The sequence below is a fragment of the Neocloeon triangulifer genome, unplaced genomic scaffold (genome assembly GCF_031216515.1).
Source record: "Neocloeon triangulifer isolate White Clay Creek 2 clone unplaced genomic scaffold, ASM3121651v1 ptg000014l, whole genome shotgun sequence".
NCBI lineage: Eukaryota > Metazoa > Arthropoda > Insecta > Ephemeroptera > Baetidae > Neocloeon > Neocloeon triangulifer.
The window spans coordinates 17,769,716-17,791,168 of NW_026775556.1; the positions used below are offsets into that span (position 1 = coordinate 17,769,716).

General features: G+C 36.2%; 2 protein-coding genes across 2 annotated transcripts; both read left to right on the top strand.

The window, feature by feature from the left end:
* Window positions 1-5,830: 5,830 nt before the first annotated feature.
* LOC132199911 (uncharacterized) lies at window positions 5,831-7,429 on the top strand. Its single transcript, XM_059625011.1, has 3 exons — window positions 5,831-6,029; window positions 6,132-6,250; window positions 6,376-7,429. The coding sequence occupies exons 1-3, from the start codon at window positions 5,854-5,856 to the stop codon at window positions 6,861-6,863; spliced, it is 783 nt and encodes a 260-aa protein (XP_059480994.1). The 5' UTR covers window positions 5,831-5,853; the 3' UTR covers window positions 6,864-7,429.
* Window positions 7,297-8,966, top strand: LOC132199912 (zinc finger protein 224-like; the record flags this gene model as incomplete). The annotated part of the gene is made up of 1 exon (XM_059625012.1): window positions 7,297-8,966. A coding segment is annotated over one exon (801 nt), but the record flags the coding sequence as incomplete, so codon positions are not given.
* Between the last annotated feature and the right edge of the window lie 12,487 nt (window positions 8,967-21,453).

Here is a 21,453-nt window from a genome sequence, read left to right on the forward strand (position 1 = left end):
AAAGCTATACAAAATTGAAAAGCAAAAATTTTGTTAATAAAATTTAATTTTAAGTTTGGTGCAGAACTGGCCACAAAAGAATATTTTAAATCCAGAACTTTGCCAGAAAATATCTTATCACAGAATTCACACAAAAATGTCAACTTATGATAAAAATAATAATAATAATAACCTGGCAACTAATGTTGTTTTCATTATTCTCTCCCTCCTGATAATAATTAAAAAATAATCAACAATTTTGTCATTTTTCAATAAAAAAATAACTTCAAAACTCAAATTATCAATTTTGTACAATATATTTTGGTCATGAAGTCAAATGCACCACCAACCTAATCCAACGCAAAACATAATAAACACAATTTTAGATTATTAGTTTATTACTTATAGACAAAAATTACATACATGAACAATATACTTTAATTGCAGTAGTTACTTGATTTATGCTCCATGATGGTCAACTTGAAAGAAAATGATAATAAATAAAAAAATATATAATTAATGAACCTTTTCTTTGAAACATTTGATATATTATAATAATGTATTTGTTGCATATATTTCATCTTTAATCTAATTTGCTTGGAGAAACAGGGGGGTAGGTTTTTAAACATTCCGGAGTTTAGATTAATTATCTGCGTCAAAGAGTAAAGCATTGAAGTTTGTGCTAATCCAGCTGCCAGCAGCATTTAATATTCAAATTCCCTGCTGGGGTGGCGTTCAGATTTTGGTGAAAAATTATGGGTCGCAGCAGAGAATGTCCCGCTGCTTATCGCTGGCCAGCATGATCCGGCATTTAATTCGAGTTCAAAAGTGCCGCAGGCCGCAAATTTCCGAGCAAATGCCTCGCACACGGCACCGCTAATTGATTTCAAGTATAATTCTGCTGAATTCAGGCGCGCGCGGGTTAACACCTCAATTTGACAGCAGGCTGCTTATCAGAATCTGCTTGGTGTGCGTGCGGTCGCCGGACGGTGACTTCCTCCACTCGCCCCCATGCATCCCAATAATATATCATAATTAACCCTTCCACCCCCTGCTGCCGGTATTCCGACGAGGAGTGGCCGAGCGCTGCGGTTGCCGGGCAGTGCGAAATAATTCAAAAAGTAGCTCACGCGAAAATTGAGCTTGGATTTTGGAGGGTTGATTTTGTATTTAATAAATTTAGAGGAACAAGAGGTGCAAGAATCCGGGATTTGTGGAAAATGTGAAATGATTGCGGAAGACTGATGAGGAAAACCGCACAATTTAATTCATGTGATTCCAATCAGGGGTGGATTTCAGCAAAATGTCACTTGGAAATTTGTGTCAAATTAATTTTGGAATTTTGTAAGGATTTGCGTGTAATAAATGTCATATATATATTTTGTATAAGTGTACGCATACCTAAAAGCTTTAATTTTAATTTTTACCGATTTTTACATAGTTTTCTAGATTTAAAAAAAAAATCATAAAGATACAATAATTTTATAATTTATAACTTACTAATTATTTATTTTTAAATATTTTAAAAATATTTTTATCATAACATATTTTTAATTTTGAATTTTTAAAATTTAATTAATTTAAATGAATATTAAACTATTTTTAATTTATAAAAACAAATTTTGATTTTCTTAGGTACAACATAGATATTTAAATCAAATTATACTTATTATATTGTTGTTTTTATATGAATATTCAAAGTATATTAGTTGTGTGTCTAATTTAAATGAAATCAATTATTACAGAATTGTACTTTGTCAATCGTCGCCCCCTAAACAGTTGAAAGCAAATCAAATGAACAAAAAAAGAAATTAATGACAACATTCGCTGAAAATGAATATAATTTCAAGATTAAAATAATACCGAATAGGTTCCTATTCAGTTTAAAACCATTATAAAAATAAGTTAATCAGTCTTTTGAAGTTTTGCATTTCCAACTGACTGAAAATATTTTTCAAAATTGTCACACTGCCCTAGTGCAAATGCAGAGCGAGCGTTGCGGTTCATAAAATATCGAACACATTACGATGACATAAATCACACACACTCGCAGCAGCAGCAGCAGCCCGCATGCATACAACTGTGCCTCGCATTAATTAGCGCCAAACTTTGGCACCACCAGAACTCTCCTGGCTGCTGCGAGTTGGCGCCGTGCATATTACCTGGATCAAGGTACACTATATGGTTGTCGCGCCCCGGCACAGCGAGCTGTTTGCTCAGCGTGTGGGTGCATAATCGGCAAAAGCTGCCTTGCACAATCTCTCTCAAGGCCGAATGCATTTTCCTGGTACGGAGTTTTGCGTCGCAACCACTGTCGTATGAATGCAAACCCTTTGCAGGAAGTTATAGCGCGCGTGTACCATGAATAATTATAGATGTAAAACTTTCTGCAAGTTGAATAAACTTTGACTGCTCTGAAATGAAATAATATTTTTGTTAAAAAAAAAGAGTAAAATGAAGCGGCAAATATATATTAACTTTATTTATTATAATTGAGCGTCATAATTCAAGAACAAATATGAGCAATTAAACTGCAATTGAGTTTCAATTTGTAAGATATTAATAACAAGTAGTAAGGTGTGTGATAAAAATAATTATTTTAAATACGAGTAACAGTATCTATGTGTATCTATGAAAAAATTTATGATTCAAATGATGAAAAAATATGTTTACAATTAAATAAGTAAAAAAATTAAAAAAATTTAAATATATAAAAAAAAAATTCTCTTTGTTAAAAAATTTAAACAAGGATATTTTTATTGCTTTTATAAAACGTCTGCAGCAACTATTAAGATTAAATTACAAAATTCCAGTTAGAGTGGGATGAATTTGTTAAAGCCAATGTCATGTTGACAGTTTTTACTGAAAAGCGCCCACGTTGGCCGGCGCCCTCTTGAAATTCCGCGGCAAACGTGAAGCACCCTTTCCCGCACGCACACGGTTAATCTAATTTGGAGGCAAAAAAACTACACTTAACATAATAGCCACCTGAAAATTTCACTTGGAACACGTGCGCGAACGACCCTGATTAAATGTCATTTCACACTCCATAAAGTGGAAATTGCTCGAACGCACGCCGCGAGAGCAGGTGCAAAATTATGCACGCGCTAATAAGTAAGAGCAACGAGCACCACCGGCGGAATGTTAATTGCGTTGCATTCCGCTCCTAATTAACGAGTAATCTTGCAGCACGCCGGCGAAAAGAAATTTTTAATTAAATTTGCGCCTCTCCACGTGTGGCGGTGACGATGAAAGCGGCACAGAGTGCTAATCATTCGTCGAGAGAGACGATGAGGGCGGAAATTTCCCTCGTTCAGCTTAATTTTACTTTCTCAGCTCAAGCGTGCACAATTAACACTTCTTCCAGCTACTTTTCTTGTGATGAATTGAGCTTCTCAACGGTTAAAATTTGCAGCTCTAAGCTGGAAAGAAGAAAGTGAACTCATAGAAATAACCAAAGATTGTAAAAAAGCAAAAGCTGTCAAAAATTCTTAATATCTTGTCTTTAGTTATTATCTTATATTTTTTTTCTCTCATGGCATAAAAGTATATTTATGTGAATAAAATAGGAGTAAAAACTCTAGAGAGAACTTTTTAAATTTAAAAAAAAAATTTGCTCCAAAAGAATTTAAACCATACAAGAAAAATTATGGAAGATATCTTTTGATTTGAAATAAGAAATAAGGCAGTTAAAAATAACCACCTTTATGCAATACTTATTAGGGGGGCTTCACATGGTTTTCACACCTTATTCAAACAAAACCCCTTACAATTAAATTATATATTTTAATATTTTTTCTGTAAAATGTTTCAGAAATTTTGGAACATCATCCAGATTTCCGCGAATTGTGTAAAGCAAAATTTTCTTCCCTTAGGCGAGTATTAAAAAGTGCTTCATCACACTGCGAATCCATTTGCGGGGGCGTTCAATCACAAACTCATCGTTTTGCTGGTGGGGCCTTTGAGGGTAGGTATTTTGCACTTCATCTGCAAATTGAGGCGGAAAATGGCGAGGTCGGTCAGCTCGGACGATCCATCCACACAAATTTGAAAACTGCAGCACACTCTCTGTATAACACAGAGGCAGAGGTTGGCAGAATTTTGCGCTATGCATCTTTGAAGCTGATGATAATTGATGGCCGCGGGGCCTGCTCGACACAAACTCTCTGCGAGTCGAGAGGGTGACACAACGCGACGAGGCAAATGCATATCAGAGCAGCCAGTCAGTCAGGTGAACCGCGCCAGCGACGCCGGCGAACATCTCCATCACACAAAGTGCGCCCGCCGGCGATGATTGATGTTTCACAGATGGAATCAGCAATTTCATTCGACGATCCGCTCAAGTTGTGATGCAGCTCGGCATTATTTAGACCCGAGGATCACACAGACAACCGTGTCTATCTAAAAATATATATGCATAATATACTTCAAACACATTTTGACTTTTGACCTGTCAAAGTGCTCTCCGCTCTTGAGATTGTCGCTCGGTGATATAATATAATAATTGTTTTATTAGCAAAGCTTGTTCAAAGTAATATCCTTATTAATTATTTTCTTTTAAATTTAGACTCTAATTTATAAAATAAAAATTAATTATTTTGCTAATTTCAAAAATTATTTGAGTCCGTATATTTGCAAAAAACATTTTTAAACCTCATTGTTTGTATTTTTCGTATTTTTATTTATTATTATTGCTTTTTTTATTAGTATATTAATAAAAATCTACAACATAAATTGTAAATTGTTATAAAAAAATAATTATATTTTTTAGCACATTAAAAATTATAATTGCGTTCGATTAACGTGGGAGTGGAATTCATAAATTGTAAAATAATTATCTTGAATCAGTCTTGAATGAGACCTTTTTGTCATAGAATTTTCTGAAAGTAAAATTATTTAAATACCTTAGTTAAATGTGTATTGTATATAATTCAATATAATCCGTTAATTCTCTCTGATAGAAAGCTGTTTATTGCTACATTCTAAATTCTAAGATTGGCAAAATCATTTTCCATTTTCTAAAATAGACACAGACAACTTTGTTTTGTCCATATAATGGAGTCAGTGGAATTTTTATTATATTTTTCGTTAAAGTTAGACCTTCAGAGCGGTCAGCGGGTTAATTAATTAATTTTGTTTTGTCGCTTCTCGTTTGCGGCCAAGCAAAAATTATATATTATATTGTGGCAACGTACCGCGAGATAGAGAGAGATGGGGGCGCAAAATTAACAGAGCGTGCTAATTGCAATTGCACTCGACAAGAGATGCATTATTAAGCTAGCTGATGCACACATATGTCTCTAGCCTGGCTGTATTTTGCTGCATCTCGACGGCAGTTATGCATTAATTGTGCTCCGCTCCGTGTACTGCACACACACGCCCTTGTGTGCATTATTATATTGCTCGGAGAGCTGCACGCCATCAGTTTGCTCCTCTCCGTGACAATCGAGCCTTTTTCCCGCATGCACGTCAAATAAGCAAAACGTCTCTCGTCCTATGAAACGGTTCTCAATTTTGTGCGATAAATTATCACAATTAATTATCAAGTGTGATTTAAATTAAAGTGCAGAAACGTTTTTTATATTTAATTAAATAACATGGAAATAGATAAAAATTTAATCATCAATTACAAATTGTATTTAATTTTTAAAAATAAAATAATTTTTTAAATGAAAGGATAGGTTGTTTCATTATGGTGTTAGAATTTTAAAGAATTTTGCCAGTCAACAGTGATGTTCTTCGTTCGCGCCACTTCGCGCGCTTTGAGCGCAAAATATTGAGAGGTGGGAGGGGCTAAAAGTTGTCTTTCTCGCTCGGCACAGCTGATAAAATACAACATCACATAAAAAACAAATCCAGCCAGGAGAACCGAAGATGCGGCCTCGGTTGTGTCGACTTTGCGAGCGGCCAGCGGCCGACGGCGACTATGAGGCGGCCGAATTGGACTTGCAGAAGCTGGATGAGTGGTGTTTAAATTACTTGGGCACGACTTTGGCCGAAGATGTCACAGAAAATGATGTCTTCTGCAATGCTTGCGTTTCAGACGCAAGGTATATTATTCTAGATACATAATTGCCATTTTATTTAAATATTTTATGAATATAAATGTTTTTATTAATTGTTATTTTCAATCTTTCAATTGAATTTTTAAGGTTCCTTCATAATAATGAGATGCGGAAAGCTAATCTTGGAGCTGAAGTTACCAATCTTTGCTGGTGGCCAAACGAAGTTGCCGGGAAAAAATTGCCTGTAATGATAGATATTTCTGAAGGTCAGTGTTTCTTTCTTTAAATTCCGTTTAATAATAAAAAAAATTAATTTTTTTTAAAGAAGATATAAAATTAATATTAATGAAAAAATAACAATTTTCAACGACTGTTTCAAATAAATTTTCAGATGTGGAGTTTCCAATGGTAAAAACAGGACAAATATCAGCTCAAAGTCAACAAATATTCAATTCCACCAACAATAAATCATGTAAGAAAAAATGTGAATACTGCAATAAGATGTATGTGAAATCAAAAATGTCAATGCACATCAATAAGGAACATTCAGATATAGCAATAAGGTGCACTTATCGAAAATGCGCAACTTACTTTAAAACTTTGGAAGAAAGAGACGCCCATATTAAGGAAACCCACTTGAAACCAAAGGCTATCGACCCATATCCATATGTAGAATGCATCTATTGCAATAGGCGTGATATAAGAAAATTTAATCTTTCACAGCATGTTAAAATTAATCACTCTGACACTGCCATCAAGTGTAACTTTGGTAAACGATGCTTGACTTATTTTAAAACTAATGCTGAGCTAGAGAAACATTATGAGACAAAGCACAAAAGCATCGAAGAAAAGAAAAAGTTTAAATGCTCTTGGAAATGAAGAGATCGGGCTTTTCCTCGTTGCAGAAAAATTGTTTTTATTCAAAAACAAATGGCTCTACCAGTTTCGGTCACGGTCTGCGACCCTATTTCATGAGCAAGAAAAAATACAAAAAATCAGCAAATTGAAAAAACACCACATTTTAAATAAAAAATTAAATTCTTAAAAACTAACAAATTCAGGTACCAACCTATTTCATGAGCAAACGCGCTGCTCGCTGACTAATACAAGAATGAGCTAGCTAAAGACAGATTGATTGGGGGAGGTGATCTTTATTGGGTGATTAGCGCGCGGCGCGGCCGACCACGGGGGCGCCGAATGACGTCGGGCACATTATGCGTTTTCGAGAAAAAGCTGTTTGCTGTTTTTGAATAAAAACAATTTTTCTGCAACGAGGAAAAGCCCGATCTCTTCATTTCCATGATCATCTCCTCGAGTGTCAACTTCTTCAAACAAATTTAAATGCTCTGTTTGCAATTACAAAGCAGCTCAGGCACAAGACGTAGAACACCACGAGTCAAAATTTCACTCTAGCTCAAATAAAAAGTACAATTGCTCAAAATGTACTGAGACTTTTAGCAGTAAAGTAAGCCTAAGTGACCATATTTTAAGAATACACAAATTTAGGAAATGCCCCACTTGTGAATTGCAAATACCGTTTAGTCAGTTTGACAATCATTTACAACGATCTAGATGCGGAAAATGCAATGCTAATTTTAAATGTAGTGGTGATCGTCAAAAGCACCAGCAGAATTGCAAACCTGTTATTCAGAAATGTGAGATTTGTTCCAAGGTTTTCAAATTCAAGCATTTGCTTGGCTACCACATGAACGAAGAGCATGCAGGCGTCAAAATGATAAAAGGCGCTCGTTTCCGAAATCGTGGATTTGAATGCAAAATTTGTACAAATTATTATTTCAAAAACCGAAAATCTCTAGACATGCACATTAAAATTAAGCATTCTGGTAATCATCAAAAGCTTCAATGCGCCCATTGCAGCAAAAAATTTGCTTTTAAATATTCTCTCAGCAAACACTTACAAAATACACACAATTTAGCTGTCAAGAAATTTAGGTGTGAACCTTGCAACAAGCATTTTTTTCATAACAGCTATTTAAAAAGTCACATTATGAAAGTTCATTCCAAAGAAAGAATAACGTGTGAATTCTGCGACAAAATACTAAAAACATTACAATTAAAGAATCACTTGAGGAAATTCCATGGGAAATATTGATTTTTGAAGGTTTGCTCAGAAAAATTCTGCATTTTTGTAAAATTGAAATTGTGGCATTTACAAAACAATAGTCGATAATAGTTGATTTTGGTCATTTAGTTGCAAAGGAAATTTATTGGGTTTATGAACAAGGACAACTTTGCCCCGCATGCGAACTCGACCAAATTAAATTACATAATTTAATGCACATTTGAAAAAATATCATTTATTTCTGCATTTGACAAAACAAAAAATCATTTTAATTTCTCTATTATATATTTCCATTACTTTTTTTACGAGATTAAAACTAGGTAAGGGATTTATAATGATAATGATGATCATTAGGAACCGTTATTTTGTTTGAAAAAAAAAATTCTTAACGTGTCTTGTTCGAATTGAGTGATTCAAATTTATAATTGATTGTTTTGATTAATTTTTTTCTAGAGAAAACTGTACATTAAAAAATTTAATGATAAACAAAATTTACCAAAATAAAAGTGTTTCTGGCGACCGTATAATAATATTGGATGAACCATTCTGATCATATTGAGCCACCTTTTACGACAAGTTATTTTTTTCTCAATCTCATCCAGAAACCCTCGTAGAGTAAAAACAGTTTCATTGCCGAAATAGATACATGATATTTGATTCTTCAGCTGTAATAGGTGATTTAAAATCACTGATTTTGGAAGAAAAAAGCAATTAGTTGCTAATTTTTTGTGTAATTTTGTATGTTTGAGCCTGTAAAATTTTAGTATTGAATCTTTATTCAATATCAAGTTTTTTTTTGTATCGATTCTGAATAATTATAGTTTTCTTTCAATAATTCATGGTGCTAAAATCTAAAATTAATTAGTTAAAATTGTGAACCAGTGTGGTTTTGTTGTGTGTTCAATAAAATATTTTTATTTAATTCAATATATATTGTTATCTTTAATTCATTATAATGAACCTTTGTTAATCTTGATGGGAATGAATTTGAGGAGGGCTTATTTTTAAATTGAATAATTGTGAAATTGGTGACGATGGGTTAATGGTTTGCGAAATAGTTTCACCGCCGACGAGAGTCACCGTGATTTACGTAGGTGTGGCATCCATTATGCTGCGAAACTTTGAAAGAACAGCCTCATGACTGGCTCTACATCGTTCAAAAACTTTGGCCTGCTGATATAACAATCGACGCGCGTGGGCGGTTAACTGGGGGCTGCGTTTTTTTTTTGCCTTTTAAACAGATTGCGGCGCGGATGTGTTTTGGAACATGTTAAGGGATGACGTGATATGGTGACGATGATTAATGGCGAGATGTACACGCATGGTGGCCGGCCACAATTATTCCGCACATAATACACGCAATAAACGCCAAAAAACAAAGAAGACGTGAAGCGGCGCCGGCCAAAATGTTATTGTCCTGGACAAAAGGGCTGCAGAGAGAAAAACACGTAAAAATGCAAAAGGTGTCTGGTAAAAAGAGGACAAAGCAACGGTGCGAGCTCTATTTTTTTTCGCGTAAATTGTGTAAAATGTTGATCCTGCCGGCCGGGGCGCTAAAACGAGTTTGCCAAAAATGTGAAATTCGCACTGCTAACCGAGCCAATATTTGCCCTCGCAAGCCGGGTTCTTGTTTGCCAAATCAATTTTCCAACATAGGCAAACACTTCCCCTTGCTTTTGCCCCCGAACGGCGAAACAAATTTCCACAAACAATCTCTCGATTTCCGAATCCGGCACCTATTTGCTCTGCAGAGAGGAGTTTAATAATAAATATACAAAACTTTTCAAGTGAAAAACTGGCGTTTCCTTGTAGACAAATTTGTATTTTATTCAAAATTATGCTAACGTAAATTCCAGTTTTTTCCTTTTTAATGAGTAAGAAAAATGCATAAATAGAAATACATCAGTCCTTTAGCACAAATGAAAAAAAAATTGGTTTATATATATACATGCATGTTTTTTTTTTTTTTTTTAACTATTGTACACATATTTTAGTGAATTTTGGTATATTTTGTTTCACGAATGACTTTTTAATATTCATCTTGTGTTCTTGTGCAAAATACAAATATTAAATTAGCTTTCATTTTGCATAAAATGCCGATCGATTGGTGCGGACCTGGAAAAAAATAGGAAGCCTCTCGACATTTAGCCGCTGGGCCTGAGCGACGTTCGTTGCTTGAAAAAAGAATTTTGCGGTTTCGATGTCATCTTTTCTTGGCTGCGTTGACAACAACTTTCCTGGTGCTGCTCCTTCGCAATTGTGTACCGCATTCATAAAAGAGGCATTTTTGCGTTTACCAGCGCAGCCGGCAGCGACGGGCCATTTTTATCTCGTTCCTGCGTCACGGCATAAAACGTCGTCTTGGCGAACGGACGGCAGTGGTCTGGCCCCTCGGAATAATTTCCTGCGTTTGCATCCGCCGACAGGCACGCACCGGACTTTGTTCCAAAGATTAATGATGCCCGTTCGCGGGAATATGAGATGAAAATCATTCATGCAAAATAATAATTCAGTCAAAACTAAAATCTATACCTTTTATCTCCCTTGCTGCTGATTTTTATTACTCAATTTTATTAGATAGTTTAACTGTTTTAAACAATCTGCTCCTTACATTAAAAAAATTGTTTTAAAATTAGTAACAATGAAGTACACAATAATAAATTTTTTACTTCTCTATTAGAAAGATAAACATTGCAACCACCAATTCAATAAGTAAAAAGTCCAACTGAAGCCAATATTTTGAATAAATTACTTGTTCAATTTTTAGTTTCCCTCTATTAGCCTTTTGGATAATCTTTCAGGCCAAAATTTGTAAAGAAAAGAGGGGACAAAGCAAAGATTTAGAATTTGTTTCTCGCCTTGTTAGAATCATTTCCTGAGCTCTTTGCGGAGCCGGGAAATAATTATAATTAATCCGCTGGTAGGCCGAGATTAAACTTCTCTCTGGGCAGCGCAGAGCGACAAAAGCACTCTTACACTACTTTTGTGCCCAAAGTTGGCCGGTCGGTCGGCCTCGCGTTTGTGCCCCATTGAAACAGACAAAGGCGCGCGCTCTCGAGAGTGGGCAAAAACGGTGAGTAATGAGGCAATTGCGTCGACGGCGGTCGTCGTCGGAAACAAAGAGGGCATGTTTACTTATTTCGGCCCCGACGAGTGCTAACTTATTTACATGGAAAAAGCAGGGGTCCTATACCGAGCGCGCGTGCATTATTAAAGCGCGCACACGTGTGTAATAAGAAGCGGGCGCACTTTTATCTCTTGGCCCACTCGGGGCCCGCAGGCGAATTTACTTCGGCATGCATATATGCGACCGCAAACACTAAGTGCCGGCGCGCAATCTGGCTGCCAACTTCATTAAGCTGATCCCAGCCTCAACTTGTTTGCACCGCAAAGATCATTTTTGGCTCGCAAAGGGCCAGCAGGCGACGGGACTGCGGTTCAGACGTAAAAATACAACCACCGTGTCTGGAAAGTTTAATTTTTTATTAAAATAGTTTGTTACTTCATGACAATAAATGTATAATATATATTCATTTTGACAAGTAATAACTCCTACTAATTATTTTTAGTCAAATTAAAAAAAAAATCATTTTTCCACAATTTTCTTCATGACAAACAATATGTCAATATTTAAATGTTAGATACTGAATTGAAAAAAAAAATCTTATTTTTCACGCTATAATAAAATTCAGTGTGTGAAAATCTTATCATTATTATTTTTAAATCTCTCAAATTGCAAAAAAAAAATCCGATTACAAATTTCATTTGTATTTATATTTATTTGGAGTGTTGCTTGTCATTTCTCTATGTTCCATTCCCTGTTTATGATAAACCAGCTCAAGGATTCGCGTCAATAGTCCAATTTTTATATAGCGAACAAGTTATTAATAGCATGGTCTAGCATTAGAATTTGAAACAAATCCATGAAATCTTCTGTTGCGCCTTTGCAATATCATTTTCATATTTTATTTTTAAAAATTAATTAATTTTCAGTAGCTACAACCGGAATTTCCTCCCTCGTGTTGCAATAAATTAACAAAATTTTACCATTTAGCCTTCAGAAGAGGGTGCAGCACGTGTTTTCCGAGACTATTAGCGCAGCATGTTGTCGTGTCGCGTCTCTCGATCTCTCGCGGGTGCGCAAACTTTAGCATGGCGGGGCTCTTCTGTACTGCAAAAGTGACGCGAAACAAGCAGGCAACCGCACTAACGGCATTAGCATGCATTTTGTGTGTTGCAGCAGATTCAATTTAAAAGTGCATGCCTGCTGGTTATGCAGCCCGCGCTGCAAACTTTATCAGCGAGTGTTGCTTTAGCCGCCGTCTAAAAAAAAGCAAAGCGGGATGAGAGGAAGGAAGTTTGCTGCTCAGCGGATAAACCATCTTTTCTTTTCCAAGCTCTTCTCTGGGATGGATGGCGAGCCGAGAAAGTATTTCTGTAGTATTAAAGAGCCGGCAGACGCACTAGCCGCAGATAAAAAAAAGTAGCAGTCGCTGCGCGAAAGCAAAAGCACACAAACACAAAACTGAGACGCGCTATCTTTTTTGTTCTCCACCAGACTTAAATCACTTTTGCGGCAAATGGAATCACTCGAGTAATTGAGATTGAGCAAGAGCCACATCGGGGTTGAGAGAGAAGAAAGCCACAGTTCTGGATCAAGTGCGCGCTTTAGCACTTGACGAAAGAGAAAACGGCTCGATTTTTGCAGACCATCAGAAAAACAGATATTTTTCAGATTGTATGGCTCTTTAAAAGCATTCGAAAGAGCTATAACATTTGGCTTGAATAATGGAAAAGAACTTTATGTACAGAACTGTTGACTAAAGGAACTAATGTTTAAAAATAATTTTTCATGAGCAATTTTATTCACATTTTTATGCATTTAATATTATTTTATATTGTCAGAAATCATTTCGAACTTAGAAAAAAATTAAATTTTCACAAAATATAGGCAGAAAATGATGAAAGCCAGCTACAAGTGAGTTCCACTGGCTATTAAATATTCAAAAACACAAGCACATAAGCGGAGCAAACGATCAGTTCAGTATGACTTGTTTAGCGGCTATAGATATTTTTTTTTAATCTGCTTATTTTATTAAAAGTGGCATTGAAAATTTTTAGACCAAAAATGTGACAATACAACTGAAAAATAATGAAAAAGTAGGGATTACCAACATTCTTATTAGCTAAAAACCAATGAAAAACAATCTATTCTCCGAAAGGGCATTCATGATTTGTTTTCACAATATATTTTTTTATCATTTTTTTGTTATGCTTCTTTTGTTTTAAAATGCTTAAAATAAGCCTTATAATTGATTTCACGCAACTTGTATAAATGCAAAAATGTTAAACATTTTTAAATAATTGAAGTCAAAAATAAAAAATAATAAATATCATTTGAATAACATATTAATATCAATCAAGCTACGGATTAAACAAAAATTATTTGTGAGACTTTTTGAGCTTTTTTTTTTTAATTTATTCAAAATTTGATCATACAATATTTTGTTGAATGAAACATTACAAATTTAATCTCAGCTCACTAGGATGTATTTTGTTTTGGAAGTCAGCGCCAATTCTTATGTCAGTTGAAGCCAACCACAGTCAATCAAACCGACCTTGGTTGGTCACTCAAAAACGGTAGGCTTTAGCTGGTGGGGCCACCGTCTCATCCAGGATTTTGAAGTTCTTGTTCTTGTGGACCAATCTGAGTTCCAGGAGAAGATCGAGCGCCTTCTGTGGGGGGATGTGCTCCTCAGCTTCCATCTCAATTTTGATCTTGGCGTCCATTCCACTGCGACCTATAAATTAGTTGCTTAAGAATTCGACGTCTTGAAAATTTATATTTCTAATTAATGCTCTCACTGATGATTATATTTGAAGATCAGTTCTACAGATGCGACAGGGCAGACAACGTTAGATTTCATTTAATTCAAATGCCCAATTATTATAATTTATTCTTCTCGGTCAATACAAAAATTTTAAATTGAAAAAAAGAGAAGAAAGGGTTTACAACTAGCAGATGTCTGCTAAAACGCCCGACATGGAATTCACAACGTTCCTAGTGCTGTCTTATAATTTTTTTCACTATAAGCATGCTTATAAACATTGTTTAACTCTCAAATTATTAATAAAATAATTATAAAAATGATACAAGCAGGTATCTTAAAAACATTTTTCAATGAATATGTATTTTGTATTGCGTTTTTGTTTGGCCTTTGCGTTTTCAAATCTGCATTGATGGAAAAATAATCGAAAATAATAGTTCTGTTTAAAAATCTGGCCGCAAAAGATAGCGAGACAGGATGACACTTTTTTGATAGCAAAATTTGAGATACTTTGGATCTTATAAATGTGTAGTTTTTTTTTTCAATTTTTGTACACCCGATTTTAAAAAGGCTAAAAATTATTATTCTATAATTCAGCTTTCCATTTATTTTCCACTGCCATTGTTATGCATTTTCGTGTTTTTCTTTTATATTTCACGTTTACAGCGCGCAATATTAAATTCTATATGGAGATAAAAAAAACTAGCAACAAAGTCGTAAATCACCGTCGGATTACACCTCCATACCAATATCGCATGCTCACGCGTATGATTTGGCGCTTTCAGCAGTGCCGGGCAATTTTCATCGCTCGCTCGCAAGGTGCAAATTTTATTGGCCATTTCATAAACGCGAGTGAGCGTCGGGATTTGAATTTTTATTGCCGCCGGCCATTATTGTATTTACACTATCAAGTGGCGCTTACACGTAGCATAATCGTGAATAATGCCACTTGTCAATTGCTTGTTTACGGCGCACTCATGAACTTAATGCGCGACGACGATCGCGTAATATTGCAGGCAAATATTCAAAATAGCTGACGGCCTTTCACTCTATCTTGACTTTTATTACGTGCACCAACCAGAGGCCATTCCGGACAAGAAACTTTCTGCTGCTTTTCTTCCTGATCGCCCATATAAAAGTACACGTTGCTTTTATGGCGCAGATAAACAAACTCTGAAAATGTTTTTTTGCTCCGGGACATGCCGGTTTTAAAAGTGTGCGCTGCCGGCGAATATTATTATTAAACGAGAGAAACGACCAATCGCTTTTGGAAGCGATTTCGATGCCGAGTTTTATCGAGAGCGGCATTTTGGCTGCGCGGATTTCGAGAGTGTGCCTCTGGCAGACAAAAAGTTTTTCCCAAAACACAGAAGAGGCCATCTTTGATATAGGTCGTTAGCAAAAATCAGGAAACTTTTATGGGCTTACATTACGCAACCGCAAGACGTTGATGGTAAGAGTAAAATTGAGACTTGTGGACACGCATGTGCTTTTTTATAAAAGTATAGCACCGAGATTCGTGAAACTCCATACATAATATTAACTGTTCTCACCCTTTTGGACAAAGGCGAGTTCTAGAAGTCGAGTGAGCGTCTTGTCCTGGGAAACATCTTCCTCGTCCTCTAGTTGGAGCCGTACAAATTTCAGGCTCCTCACCTGGCGAGGGGCCACAGCGTAGACTTTGGCATCGCCGCCTTCTCTTATCCTGAGGTCAGCCATGGAAGTGCGCGGTAAAAAGAGAAGGTTCGAGCCAAGCGTATCGTCTGGCTTCACAAACGCGAACGTCTCTCGCGTTCCGCACTTCACTTTGATGACAAGGCGGCCTGTCAATCTGCGGCCCCTAAAGATCCTCCTGAGCAGCCCAGTACCAACTTTTGCAGATGCTATAAATTGAATTCAGTCTAATAAGTCTTTAAAAATTACATTTCCACTTACTATAACTCTGGTCTGGATAATTTGCTTTCCTTCTGAGAATTCCGACCGTGGACATCTTCAAGAATTTCTACGAAAATCAAATCAAATTTTGTCTGAGAGAACGGATAAATTGGTCTGATTGTTGCAAGAATGAAATATATTTGGCTGGCTATTCTAAAATCAACAACAATCGGCACGAATTTCAAAACTGCAGGAAAGACTTTTGCAAATTAATCAAAAACAACCAATCAATACAACAATTAAAATTAAAAAATAATAATTTAGCAGAAAATTTCGTAAATGCCAAAAATTTTCGCCATCAAACTTTGCAGACTCGAAGAATTTTTTTATTTCAGAATATTATAACACGGCCCGGTATTAAATCTCAAGTCTTATTGACTGTCGCTGTCGCCTTGCTATGACGGGGCCCGATGATGGAGGTGCGCTCTAGCAGGGCAGACGCCGGCGTATTTTTTTCATTGTCTTGAGCGGTGAACCCCAAATGGCCCGAAAAGAAATTGCCCGAACGTTTTTGCTCGGAAATTGCCCGAATCGGAAGTTACCCGAACGTCTGCAGAACGGAATCTGCCCGAATTCTCAAGAGCAAAATGCCCGAATCTGCGCAGAAATTGCCCGAATCGGAAATTACCCGAACGCAGCAGGTTGCACATAAGCACTCTATCTTTATAGAATGTACAGATAGCAAATTTAATGTTTTTGCGTTTCATTATACAAACACACACACATACTCTCTCTCGCTCTCTATCTTCCTCTCTCTACTTTTTCGATCGGCATTTCTCATTTTTGAGGAGCGTTTGAAGGAGTGTGCCATGAACAGCACAATGTCTTTGAAAGGCATCTTCAACAAAGTGTCCCAGAGTGCTGAGTAAGTTAGTATATTTTTTGTTAATTCACTTATCATTATTAATCACGGTTAGTTCTCTATATTGTAGTTTTTGAGTCGTAGCGCCACTAGTTGGATTTGGCAATATAGTTAGCACTCTTGAGAAGGTTCGGCGCCGCACATTTTGCCTAACATTCCCGACACGCTCGTGGAATTAGAAGATTTGCTTAATTCTGCAGAGCGTGCCCGAATCGCCTCAACGGTCCGAGACCCAAACAACAAATTCTTCTTAGGAAGCTATAGTGATAATAATTTTAAAGCTTGTTTTTTCGGGGATTCCGAGCTGGTAAAAGAAATGGGAGGTCATAAGCAGGTACACATAGACGCTTCTTTCAAGGGTGTTCCCCGAAAGCCAGCTCACGCGCTCAGCAGATTGATTCAGACTCTGTTTAAATCCTAATCCCAACTGCTCATTTGCTACTTGTTCATTAAAGAACCAGTTTTTGGTCACGCATTGAAAGGTCTAGTTTCAGTCTCATTTCGGGCTATTTCCGCAAAAAATTCGGTCATTTTCCTTCCCGCTGTCAAAGTCTTCGGGCAACTTCCTTTGGGGAAGTTCTTTCGGGCTATTTCCGGTTCGGGCAATTTCCGCGACATGCGTTCGGGCAATTTCTTTTCGGGCCATTTGAGGCGACCCTCTTGAGCTAGCTTTTGGCTGCAAACGGTTGCATAATCTCATGGAAATTTTCTTGCACATCACACGCGTTTATTTCACCGCTCCGAAAAAGAAAAAATAACACCGGCAGCGGTCATAAAACAGCCACTCTGCAAACATCAAAACTGTGTCTTAAAAGTTCGTTGGGCGCTCAGGTGGAGAGCAGCGACGATCTTTTGCGGGGGTGGGCTATCGAATGTCCATAGTAAACTCAAATTACTAAAAATTTACAAACAATTTTTCTTAGAGAATTTAGTAAAGAGTTTGTAAGCACTATTTACTATCCTTAGTAATTCTTTAGTAAGTTTTGTAATATTTTACGAACCGCAACCGGGCCACGAATTACTATCATTTTACTATTTCAGTAAAGTTGGAACAACTGGGTACTTACTACTTTTGTCAGAAGAAGATTCTGCCCTCAGAACGCCTACGGTCGACATTCTCAAAAATTTGAATGATTCTCAAATAAAATTCGCTGCAAGAATGGACATATTGGTCTGATTGTTGCAAGAATGAAATGTATTTGGCCGGCTATTTAAAAATCAGCAACAATCGGCACGAATGTGGCACGAAATTCAAAACTGCAAGAAAGAAGTTAAACTAAAATTAATTAAAAACAACAAACAACAATTAAAATTAATTTAGTATATAATAATTTAACAGAAAATTTCATGGATGCTAATCATAATCAATTTCGCTAACAAACTTTGCACACACAAAGAATTTTTTACAAATCAGTTCAGGGAAGCTCTATTTAATGAAGCGCTGAATTGATTTATTTCTTTCATGAAAAATGTTTGCTAATTCAAGTGTTTGAATAAATATTTAAAAAATGGATACAAATATTATATTTTATTAGTAAAAGAAGTTAAAAAAGGCATATTATAATATTTTTACAAATCAAGTTTACGAATATCTATGTAAAATAATGTAAATCTAAAAAAAAATATCAACTAGAATAAAATAAAAATATGTGCAATTTATAACTTCTTTAAAGTAAATAATTTAATTTTCTCTATATCTCTTAATTGTAATTATTATTTTTTTTTTAATTTACTCATGATTATGGAGCCAAGAAGCCTATAGTTCAAGGCAAAACACACATTAATTGCAACTCTGTAAGTGCAAACTTCTTCTCTCAAATAAACCACAAGTTTAAAAATTCAGTCTTTTAAGTGTTTTAAATAAAATAAAAAGATTTTAGTTGAAAATTTAAATACAATCTAAAAAGACTGCGCTCATTTAGTCTTGGATTTTATTTCAGCTTTAATGCCTCCTGCGCTTCCAGCCGACACTTTCCGAGGCCTCTCCACGTAAAATAAATGTATCTTTGCAAACTCTTGGCAGCGGCTCAGATTTTTCTCTCCCATCCTTCTCAGCCTCTAGTCTGCGTGGCGGCGAAGGATAATTAATGTTAATTAACGCGGCAGTCTTAATTTCGGTGTGGTGGTGCGATTTTTTTTTTCGCTGACGCTCGTCCGAGAAAGTTTGCCGCCTAATGAGCGCGTCGGTGCTATTTTCGCCGGGGCGGAAAGTTGTTGGGTTGAGGCAAACATACACGCGCAGGGCGCATTTCTACATAGAAGGGTAATACAGCAAATAGCTTGTACGAAACGACACGCTCTCGCCATCCAATATCCGGTTGTACGGGGCTAAAAGTGGCGAGCGAAGTGTCGAGTGTTTGGTTGGTGCGACAGGAAATGAGACTCTACTCCTTGCTGCAACAGGGTGTGCGCCCGCCGCCGCCGCCGCCACCACTGCCGCGTCACAACACAGCCATATTTGCGGCATAGATTATTACCCAGCACCCTTTATTATCAAAAGCAGGCGCGTGTGTGTGTGCGAGTACGATCAAATTACACCCCGACCGACGCAACCCACCCCAGCAGACCTGCCCGCCCTGCTGCCAACACTCACTGAACTCGTAACCCACTTTAAAATCGCATATGGGCACAATCAAAGCTTCACTTTTGCCAATTTGCGAGCAGGAAACGCAGTCGGTCGGAATCTCGCGCCTGTAATCAGTTGCGGTTTGCTCATCTAGTCCGACCTAATAGCTTGATTTCATTTCTCATATATACTGGAATTGATTCTATACTGATTATGGTAATGCTTTTATCATAAATTTGAATACTCGTTCCTATACTTTTGAATTTTTATTTTATTGAAAATATAATCAATTATCGCTTTTCCAACTTTTGCAATACACGTTTCTCATATTATATGTAGATCTAAAAATCAAATCAAAGTTAGAAAATTGTTATTATTTTACTGCAATTGATGTCCAAAGTTTTGGAAAAGATGAAGGAGATTAATTAAATTCCTAAGTATATTGATAAAATGAAAGTTCCGAGTACAGATAGACCAGCTACAAACTGTTCAACCAATGATTTGTTTTCTATATTTTTAATGATGAATTGTATTGAAAAGAATTTTCAGCATGAAATCAAAGGTCATTATTGATTATTTATTTTCAAACGAATTTTAACACAAGTAACCCATAGAGCTTCAAAATTTAATTAAATAATAGAAAAACAAATAAGAAATTTAAAACAAATTAAATATAGAATAAAATTTAATAAAAATTTAAGAGTTTTAAACTTTTTATTTAAAGATTTTAATAAGTTAAATATTGCTTTTGTTTCTTGTTAAATAATATAGGCAAGAATCTTGTATAAAGTTAAAAAAGCTATTTTTGTAGAAAAAATTTATATTTTGAAGTTCACGATTAAGGATTGATTCATGGTGATTTGAATTTAAATTAGGATTTCCTCGATGGGTTTTTGTGAGTTTTTATTGTTTATGAAAAAACAATATCCTGCTCTACATGTTTTGGCTGCGGGCTGCAGCCATAATATTCATGAGCTGTGAAAACATTTTTGAGTACAAGAATATATCTTTTTTCAAAAATGTTTTCACAGCTCATGAATTATGGCTGCAGCCTGCAGCCGAAACATGTAGCAGGATATTGTTTTTACTTTTCACACATAACTAATAAACTTCTCTCAGTGTCCCATTGTTCCTCATCGATCTACCACCTATTAAAACCTATTTCTGAATGGAAAAAATGAGATTTAACTAATTTGCTTCCTATAATACCCAAAGTTGAAAAGCCATTTTTGCAACTTTTGATAATGACTTAATTTTATTGTCTCTACAAACTTCCAAAGCTTAATTACTTTTTTAACTTAGGGAACATGTTTGATAACATTTTATACAAAAATCAGCGCGCTCATTAGATATCTTAAGGAAATTATTTGTCTCTGCCTTCATTCCGTGAACCTTGACCCTTAAAACAGAGTTGTATCATAATTTTCATTATCAGCTAATAAATCACTTTAACAGTTTTCTTTTTGTTGTTCAAACTCGTCCCCCTCCCCATATTATTTGCATTTTACAACCACGCGCATTATTATGAAGCTCTAGGAGAACAGCACTAAAATTCAAGCTGACCTAGAACAACTTTAGCAACACACATCCGCCGAAAGCGCGCGGCGATAAAGAAGTTTTCGCATTTGATGCATGCGGCCTCACGGCTATTTTATATGTTTACACTCCCGTTCTAATGATGGGCCGCTCTCCTCGTATACAAAAGTTATGCAAATATCCGGCCGTCGTAGTTGCCAAATTCGAGGAGGCGTGTATACGTGACTGCCCGCGGTACACGAAACACAGATTAGGCAAATAATAATGCTTCCGACGAGCAAACGCCAAACCGAAAGCAGATTACCCTCTTTCTTTTGTGCCAAAGTATCGAGCGTGATTCCGTTCCGACGACGGTTACTACCTTATAAAAGGAAAATCAGAAACGCATTCTTCGGAAAACTCTCATCTCATTTCCTGTTATTTCATCCGCTGATTGAGCGCCTTTCACAATGCGCCAGCCACCCCAGCTGCTACTTTTTCTGCTTGTGACGGAAACAACTCAATAATGAGAAGCACTGCTCGATTTTCCTCAGGGGCGTGTCATTTTCCGGCAGAAGTGAAATTGCGTTTATTTTTCCGCGATTTCCCTGATTAATCACGACAAATTCCCTTCCCGCATTTCGCGCCGCCCCCGCTGGGACTGCGCGTCAAGAGAGGGT